This window comes from Apaloderma vittatum, unplaced genomic scaffold, assembly GCF_000703405.1.
Source record: "Apaloderma vittatum isolate BGI_N311 unplaced genomic scaffold, ASM70340v1 scaffold29186, whole genome shotgun sequence".
Lineage (NCBI taxonomy): Eukaryota > Metazoa > Chordata > Aves > Trogoniformes > Trogonidae > Apaloderma > Apaloderma vittatum.
Window position 1 is genome coordinate 14339 of NW_009720536.1, and position 9446 is coordinate 23784.

A 9446-nucleotide genomic window follows, 5' to 3' on the forward strand; every position below is an offset into this window, starting at 1 on the left:
GGTCTCTCTAGGGATGGCTGTGACTTTGCAGGCACCCTGCTGCTGGGCACCCTGGAGGTCCCATGTGCCCCGAGCAGCAGTGGCAGCAATGCAAGTGTTGAGGTCAGAAGCTCCCAGCATCTTTCTTGCTGGCTCTGAGCTGATTTTCCTATGGCAGGACATGGCTGGAGCCTGAGCAGGTCAGAAGGGACTTGTCCCCATGGTGCCCAAGCACAGCCATCAGCCCAGGGGAGGGGGATGCTCAACAGCCATCGATCTGTTTTGGGTAGGACCAGTGCATCCCATCACGCTGAGGGCAAGACAAATCCTCGGGCAGACCCCAGGGTGAGCAGCTGAGTACAGGCTATCCAATGCTGGAGCACGGGTCACTTTTCCAGGGTTCAGACTCCCTGTTGAGTCAGCAGTGGGATTCTATAGCTTCAAAGCCCAGGGAGATGTGAGCTTTTCCCCGTCACCCTCAGTCAAATCCCCTATGAGGTGGCAGAGAACTGATCTGTGACATGTTCTCCTGCTTTCATAGTGGGAAATGTCCCCTGGGGGGCTGCAAGAGGGGAAAATCCCACATGTCTCAGGGTCAGCGTGGTACAAGGAAAACTGCTCTCTGCCTCAGGACCCTCAGTAACACCTCTTTACCTTGATAATATCCTTGTCCTTCACTTTCTCCCTGGACTGTGCCCAATGCATCAGGGTATGCGTGTCCCTTTTCCTTGCAAAAGCCCTGCAGTGTCCCAACCTGTCCCAGACCTGTCTCCAGCTGCTTTGCTCAGGTTTAAGGCTGAACAGGCAGCTCTGGGGATGCAGAGGGCAACAACAGGGATGGAACCGAGAGGACCCAGCCCGCCAAATATAGGAGCAGATCTCAGTGACATCTAATGGCAATTATATTTCTACAGCCCTCCAAGCACTTCTGACAGTTTTCTCCTAAAGGAAATGGATCATAAGCATAAAGCCACATTTCTGCAGAATCCAACAGGATGAAGTGGCTTGGCATTTGCACAGAGCTAACATTTACCCAGATTTCCCAGCGGGAAAGGAGGAAGAAGCAAACTATAAAACCCAACAAACATCTTTTTTAACACGCTCATAGCTTCCTCAAAAAAAAAAAAAGCCTTTGGAAATTCACCTGTCCAGGTTTTACCTGCCTCAGAGTTACTCATTACTCCTCCCTCTCCTGGGACACTGGCAGCCTGGAGCTGGCCAGGCTGGTGGCAGGGGAGCACGTTGGGCACTGTCCCAGCCTCGCCCTTCCTGCTTGTGGCAGGGATGCCTTGTTTGTCTTTCATGCCTGTGTGATTTAAATCATCCCTTTGGCTCTTTTCCCTCGGAATCAACCTAAAGAGAAGTATCCCATGGCCACTGCTGCAGCATTGGAGGGGAGAGGCTGGTGCCACCTCCTTACAGCCTCCCCTGCCCCATGTCACCAGTGTGAACTAAGCCCTGCACAAACCACCCAGCCTTCCGCGGGTGGACTTCAAACCCTTGTCTTCTTGTCTCCAGGTTCATATTTACCATCAGAGACATCTACGGCTGACACTACCCTCACATGTCTGTATTGATACTGCTGCCAACGGGATGCTCTGGATCTGGAGTTCCCTGTTCTGGTTTGGCTGGTGGTGCTCTGGTAGAACCATCATCTCTCGGTCACCTGGGACATCCCAGGTAGACATCCCACCCCAGGAATCTGAGGTCTTTCACCATTTTGTTGCAGAGCTGGCTTGAGTCTAGCGTTGTCCTGGAGGCAGCAAGAGACCCACCTCCTGGAACATCACCCACAAGAGGCAGTAGGAGCCGGAGGGGTGTTCCCATAAGAAGCAGTGCAGTCCAGGGACCCCCAAAACCCCAGAAGAACTCAGGCAGGGGACAGCAATGATGCACAGCTGTCCTTATGCCCTGATCTTGGAGGACCTGGCACTAGGGAGGACAAACGGGGCTTGCAAGCATTTTCTACTAAGATTTGCCTTCTCCCACCGCACCCCTGAGCCACCCCCAGGACACCAAGTAAACATTTTCCTTCCCATGGGCTGAGGCACAGGTGCAGTGGGGTGGTAGGGCTGCAGCAAAGCAAACATGCATCTCTCCATCCTGACGCAGTGCCCGACAGGCACCGGTTCTGCCCGCGCTGCCTGTCAGTGGTAGGAAGAGAGGAAGGCACACAGCCTGGGGAAACACCTCTGCCCACCCTGCTCGGGCAGCCCACCCGCATCCTGGCGGCAGCAGCCCAGGAAGAGGCGAGAAGGTGGCTGACGGCAAGATGGGACCGTGCCCAGATCTATTCTGTGAGACACGAGGAAGGTGACAACGGCAGCGGCACTCCGGTTAGTCACTGCCGGGAAGCGTGCCATGCTGGAGGCTGCCGGCGTTTTCGGCCACCTGGTGTGCGTGGCCTTATTTTGATGATGTTTTCAAGATTTCTCCGAGGAGGGGTGCAGACAGGCAGTGAGAGCCAGTGGGAAACACAGAGTAAGGAACAGGAGGAAACTGCGTGGGCTTGCTGGAGACAGTCCCCAAGGTCCCCCGGCCACGGGACCAGGTTGTCCTTGTATGGACCAGGCTCCACATGGGGCTGTGTGACTCGGGAGGCACCTGCTGCAGATGCGAAAATCGGGTGCCTGTCACCTGCCAGGGGTGTGACTATCAAGGCGACATGTGTCCAGGAGGTTTGGACAAAGTGTCCCAAAGTTGGTGTGGATGTGAGGTTCACCAGCCCCTTTGCTGGCACGAGGCAGGGACCCCGCAGGGCTCGCCTATCTCGGTCCAAACGATGGCTGGAAACGAGGCAGGCGAGGACACTGCAGCAGGGACGCAGCAGATGCATTTCGTCACCCGGCCAAGGGGCATGTGTGTGTGTTGGGGGAAGGGGTGCCTGGGCGTGTAGGCGCATTTATTGCCTCTTCCCATCAGCACTGGCTTCCTGTGCACACACGGGCGGCAGAGACCCAAGGGCACAGCCCACGACTCGCTGGACTTTTACCCTGCTGTGCAAACAGGCAGGCGCCAGATTAGAGTATCAGTTGGAATTTTCATCCTGTCAACGGCACCCGCAGCCTCTCTGGGCGGGTGGCAGAGCATCTTCCCTCTGGCTCAGCCCTTCGCCCACCTACGGTCACCCCAATGCAGCAGGTGAATTTGGGAGATGCACATTTCATCCACCTGCATGCCCTTCGAGCTTCTTGCAGGTGATGGTGACGGCTGGGCATGGGCTGCCACCACCCTGCCTCCTGCCAGGGCAGGACCCCACAGGCCAGTCCTCGTGTGGCAATGACAGAACTGGATGTTAAAAGCAGATGAAGCCTTGTGAGGGAGGAGGATGCGCGTGGAGCAGTCAGCCCCAGTGTGGGGACCACGCTGGAATCTCCACGTGGAAATGCTCTCTATTTCCCCAGTCCAGTGCAGTTCTTTGGGCAAGTGGCCCATCTAGTCCTATCCCTTTTCCCATATGGCACCAATTCCATTCCCTTTGCCTCCTCCAGCCTGTTTTAGCTCCTGATGCTCCACGTATCCTTGCAGGGATGCAAGAAGACAGTGGTCCCATTTCGCAGACAGCTCAGGTACTGTGCCGGTGAGTGCAGGGTCACCAGGGTGCAGCAACGGGTGCAGCAGCAGGTGCAGCCTCTGTTGCAAGATCAGGAAAAAACCCTCTGCAATGCCACCTCGTCCTGCCTCTGCTCCTCCATCTCCTCCACCCACAAGGACTTTATCCTGCTTCAGGTGTCCCTCCGCAGCCACCTGCCCTGCCCGGACATCTTGGCATATGTGTCCCCACCTCTTGCCAGGCAACTCTTGGCGCGTTTGGGGACTGGAGGAGCCATTTTGGGCAGAGATTTGAGGGCAGCCACTTACTCAGAGCCCTGCAGGGTCAGAGGGATGTGGCTGGGATGGAGAGAGGAGAGTGTCGGGCACCGATGCCAGCTGTCCCAGGCATTATCTCACATCCTCGTTCCCTGTTTGCTCTTCTTGGACAAGGAGGATATAGAGCCCGTCAACAGCCATAAAACGAGATTAGAGGCCAGAAGGCGCCAATGGGAGGTGGCCATGTCTGTGGGCAGCTGGCCTTGTTCTTTGGCCTCTGCCAACCCAAACCCAGCCTCACCCTTTCCCCAGCTGCCCCAGAGGCTGCAAGTTTGCAGCCACCAGGTCACCCGGCACAGCCCCCTCCAAAGGGATGGGATGCAGCCGTGCCATGCCGTGGTGTGAGTTGTGCCATAGCCAGCAAAGCACCCCTGGGATGGGCACATCGTCTGGTACGAGGGCACAGCTGTGACATCCATCTGCACCCTTCACAGTGGGGCTGGGCAGGACTCCTCGCTCCCACTTCCAGCTGCATTTGAGGGCATCAGTGCTGGTGAGACCCTGGAGCCAGCATCCACTGACAGAACCACAGGCAGGGAGGAGACGGTGACAAACCCATGGGGCTCAGGCTTCCTGCTCGCTTTTATTTTCACTGATGCCTAAAACATGAAAAGGAAAACCGGTTTTGCCTTATATACACAAAAACTGAGCCAAAGTCCCGAGCCAATGCAAACATTTCACCCTCGCTGCCAAGCACAGCTGGCAGCAGTGGCCAAGGGAGGTGTCACCGGCCCCCGCGGGAGGGAGACCCAAATCCTTTGAGAGCTGGAGCGGAGCGATGGGTGCAATTGGATGGCAGGGACTCACTTTTAAAAGCCACAGCGTGCCTAGGCACCTTGTTTTCTGGGCCATGAGGGGCTGGGAGTGGTGCAAGGCTGGTAGCAGACAGGGCACCCAATGGTACAATGAGAAAACAGCATGGGGTGTGATGTGAGGGGCACAAGTCTGCTGCTTCACCTTTCTGGAACTTAGAGAGACAACGCCGGGAAAGGCGATGCAAGACTCATGCTCCCTTGTCCCTACCTTGGTCTTGGGAAGCTGCAGCCCAGGAGCTGCACACCCTCGTGTGTCCCAGCCATGACCCACTGGCATCTGGCACAGCAGAAACCTGGGACAATACAGCGGTCAGGACTTGGCAGGGTGAAGGGACAGTTCAGCTGCAGTTCATGAGCAGAAGAAGAGGGGTATCAGTTACTGGCCTGGGGCACAGAGAGGGCAAGAGGTGGTGCAGTGCATGGAGGAGAGGGAAGACAGGGAAAACAAAACCTGGAGTCTTTTGAGTTTTGAAGAAAACAGGGAACCCCCACTTCTCTGTCTTTCTGGAAACCACCTCTGCATCACCTAACACCAGGGCATGTACCAGTCCTTTCTCTGCCCAGGACAGCCCCTGTCTGCCCCAGCAGCAGCTCCCAGTGCCCACAGCAGCTGCCCTCCCTTGGAGCATCACTCCAAAGCTCTCCTTGGTATTGTCTCTTCTGGACAGCCTGAGACTGGTTCTTGCACCCTGTCCTGATGGCAAACCTTCTTGTTCTCCTCCCCTTCCCCATGGGAAGGTGGTCCTAGGGCTCAGCAGGCTGGTTGGCCTCCAGTGTGCCTTCTCTCCATTCCCTCTGCTCCAGGTGGAGACAGCTGCAGTGCTGTCGTGCCGCGCCATGGTTTGATGGAGTCTCCTCGAGGGACTTATGTCTGAGGGTCCTGCTGGGCTCTCATAGTCCACTTCACTCTGCCTTCAGCACCCTCATCCTGGCACAGAAGATCCAGGAGACCAGCTCAGCAGACATTTGTTTGGCCTTGAGCCCAGCCAAGTATTTTTTCTAGTTCAGTCTTGTTCGAACTGCCCCAAAAACATCCAACAGCTGGATTGCCAAGAGGACCAGAGGAAGCATCCTACCAGCTCCACATGAAACACCACAGGAAAGCCATCCTCCACCCCTGCCCCGCTTCCTTCTGCTGACATTAGGATCCTGCTTTGGGCTACAGATACTAGAGACCAGATCGGTGCATGTTTCCTACAGGAGAGCAATACTACCTAACTTACAGATTTCACGTAGGAGAGAGCCCACCAGCCCCTTGGGAAGGTCCTGGTGCCACCTCGCCCAGCCTTGCTCGTCATCCCGTTGGTTCAGCCGGGGACCATCGTGTCTTTAGGAAGGGTCTGTCACTCTTCAGAGCACACGGACCGGCTGGGCTCTGCCACATAGTGCTTATCTCTTGGTGTCTGCAGCTGGTGAAGGGCGTTAAGGCATGAACTCCTCCTTGATTGTCAGTGGAGATGAGGAGACGAGGTTCGGGGCACTGCTGCTGCAGAGGCCTCCGATGGGTCCCAGCGTGCCGACAGCCGGCGGGGTCGGCGTGGTGGTGCTGGTGGGCTGGCTTTGCTGCTGCATCTTCTTTTTGTTCACCTTTCTCTCCTTCGCCCTCCGGTTTTGAAACCAGATTTTAACCTTCAGAAAAAGACAGCGATGCAAAGATGGTGATGGATGCAGCCAAGGATGACAGCCCTGGGGCAGGGAGATCTGTGGAGCAAGGCGGCACCACTGACCCCTCCTTGGGCTGCAGCCCTTCCCCTACCCAGCCCCATCTCCGCCCAGCACGTGGTTTTCCCAGGGCCCTGCAGCACTGACCTGCCGTTCCGTGAGCCCAAGGGCAGCGGCCAGCTCAGTCTTGCGGCGGATGGTGATATAGCGGCTGTAGTGAAACTCCTTCTCCAGCTCCAGGCGTTGGTGGTCCGTGTACACCACCCGGTACTTGTCTTTCGTCCTGGTCTTGCCTGGCAAAGAGAGCAGAGAGGGAATGAGCCAAGAGGAGGAGATGAAGGGGAGCACTGGAGTGGTAGGAATATCCCCAGGTGCACAGAGGAGATACAAAACCACCTGTAGAGAACGCCCTGGGAATCAGTGGAAAAGAGAGTTGTGTGGTTCCTCTTGTATTTAATACCCATCCTGGGTGTTTCTCCATGTTAGAAAGTACTTGGGCTTTGGGGAAATTGCCTGGTGGAAAGAGCAGGAGGGTTTCAGAGGCATCTCAAGAAGATGGACCGTAAATCCCATGTGTCATGACCCATTGTCCCCAAGAGGAGCAGAGCTGCAAGACCTGTGGTGAACTGAGGACAAGCTGCCTGCAGAAATTCAGCCTGGGAAGGCTGAGGGAAGTCCGATCCTTTACCAGGTAGGCCAAGCTCAAGATGCCATCACTTGAAGGCACGCAGATCAGGACAGGGGAAAGATGGAAAATCCAGAGATAACAGCATTTATCTGCCACAAGGAGGGTTATTTTTCTTCTCCCTGTACCAAGCCAAGATGGATGGCAGTGCTTATTCACTTGATACAGTCTTTAAAGATGCACTGGGGAAAGCCCACAGGATGCCCAAGCACTCCAGGTATGGACAGAGCTCAGGGCCATGGAGCCCCACGTCTCTGTGCACACAGAAGTATGACCCATGGGTCTGCAGTTGGCACTTACTGCTTTCTGCAAGAAAGAATACAGCCAAAAACAGCCCAGCCACCTTCTCTGTTAGCTTCTTCATTAATACACACACACACACACATGGTGAGCTGTGGCGCAGGAGCCAACACTTTGTGCTCTGCCTGGGCTGGGGGCTGCAGGGGGTGGTGTTTGAGGAAGGACACCCATGCCCGGCAGTTTGCTGACAAGTCCCTGGTGCTTTCCTCTGCAGAAGAGCCCACAGGCAGGGAATAAACACAGCTGTGAGCATTTGCTTCTCCACCCAAAATAACAAAATCCTGTTCCAGGGCATCAACAGGGACAGAGCCACACTTTCAGATGAGCAGCCGCTGTCGTTCTAACTGGAACCCATCCATCTGGCTGCCTGGTAGACATGTTTGCCCAGCTTCTCCTGAATTTCTGCTGCTGAGAGCACTGCTGCCATGGGAAGGAGCAGGAGAAGCCCAGAACAGCTCTGTGGGTTTCCCCAAGGCTGCCTTGGGTGTATGAGCATGGATAGGAGACTGCTCTTCACTGCCACGGATGCACAGGGAGGGATTTCTAGTGATCCAGCAACCTGCATAACCCTGCTTGCAGCCTGCTTTTCCCGGGAGAGGGGATCTTTTTGCACCTGTCATCCCTTCCATCCATTCTCTCTAATAAGTCCTTGGCACATCATCCACTTTGGGCCAGATTGGATGGACACTGAAAAATCTCAACAATATTATTGAATTCTGACCATCCTAGTGGAAGCAGGAGTTTGGATGGTGCAAAGTAAAATTGTGCTTCAGAGACTCCAGAGCAGACTTGATCCTCATCAGACATCAGAGAACCTCCACAGAGCAAAACCCTGAACCCCAGGCTCATAGCCAACTTACTTTTATTTTTAAGGATATTAAGAGCCAATAAAAGTCTAGCTCCTGCTGCTGGCCACTGAGCAAACCGTGTATGACAAGTGCATGAGTCTGTGTGCACCCTGGGTCACACCTGGGAGCTGGGATGGGCACCAGAGGCCCTTTCCCTGCTGAGACTTGACCCCAGTTCTCCCAGACACAAAAAGCAGCCCCGTGATGCAAGTTAGCCCCTGATTTCCATGACTATGTCACTCTCTGAGTCCTCCTGCTGTTGCTCCTGGAGGTGTTGGCGTAAGTGGGTTGATGCCAAGCGTCCCAGCGTGGTCCCCAAGAAGCACAGAAGTTCTCCAGCAACCCATGGGGGAGGTAGGAGCACAGCAAGGCTGCAACACAGCCAGAAATAGAAACTAGAGCTCCCAGCACCAAGGCTAGGCTTTAGCCATTGACCCATGTTTGAGGGATGTGATGGATTCACTCACTGCTCTAGAGAGCAGCTCACCCTGGAATTGTGTGGAAGCGAACACCTAATCCCTCACCATCATCGAGAGCAAACCTGCCTCTGGCCATACGGGAGGATTCTGCAAGTCAAAACAGGGTAAAAAAGGTAATTTGATTGAGCAAGATGTGTATGGAGATGTCTGCTGACATGTGGCTGCAGCAATTTAACATGCGAGGGGTCCTCGGCAGCACTGCTGAGTGTTTGTCACCTTTTCAGCACACGCAGGCTGTGTGGCGGTGACACAGGCAGTGCCAGGCTGGAGCGATGCCACGGGATCCCTCGTTCTCCCGCAGGACCCCTCTCCTTCCCGAGGGGCTGCTGCAGCCTCTCACCAGCCCGCAGGTGAAGGGTTCTTCCACGTGAGAAGGGTTTCTGCATCTCAGCCTGGGGGGACCTGTGCTGAATTTGCAAACACAGCGATTCCTGGGGAGTTACAGAATAAACCAGATGTACCGGCAGAGATTTGTGTGAGGCTTAGCAGCTCTGTGAGAAACCAGCCTCCCTCTGCCTGCTCCAGGCTCAGGGACTCCTACGAGATTTTTTTCCTTTCCCATATAAATTGATGGGGTTTTTTTTTTCCTTTCATTTGAAAGCAAAGACCTTTCTGAAGAGATGACTTAAAAATGATCTTATTTGCTGTACTGCTGTTTGGAAACCGCTGCTTGGAGAAAAAAAACCAACAGCTGGAAAGCAAAAGAATTGACGGATAAAGTAAAAAAATAAATAAGTAAAGGAATGAAGAAATAAGGCGGTTTGTGAATACCACATACACCATGAATGTCAGCAGGGATCATTATTTG

At 54.7% G+C, this 9446-nt stretch overlaps 2 protein-coding genes across 2 annotated transcripts in view; both read right to left on the reverse strand.

The window, feature by feature from the left end:
• SLC6A7 (solute carrier family 6 (neurotransmitter transporter), member 7) overlaps nucleotides 1-5962 on the reverse strand; it is an 18394-nt gene extending 12432 nt beyond the window's left edge. Inside the window, exon 1 of the mRNA XM_009871047.1 lies at nucleotides 5888-5962. Coding sequence (XP_009869349.1) covers nucleotides 5888-5962 — 75 coding nt within the window. The remainder of the gene's footprint in view (nucleotides 1-5887) is intronic.
• Nucleotides 5963-6086: 124 nt separating this feature from the next.
• The window catches only part of CDX1 (caudal type homeobox 1), a gene marked incomplete at its 5' end in the record, with an annotated part of 11855 nt that continues 8495 nt past the window's right edge, over nucleotides 6087-9446 (reverse strand). Inside the window, 2 exons of the mRNA XM_009871046.1 lie at nucleotides 6087-6293; nucleotides 6474-6619. Of these exons, the coding sequence (XP_009869348.1) occupies nucleotides 6087-6293; nucleotides 6474-6619 (353 nt within the window). The remainder of the gene's footprint in view (nucleotides 6294-6473; nucleotides 6620-9446) is intronic.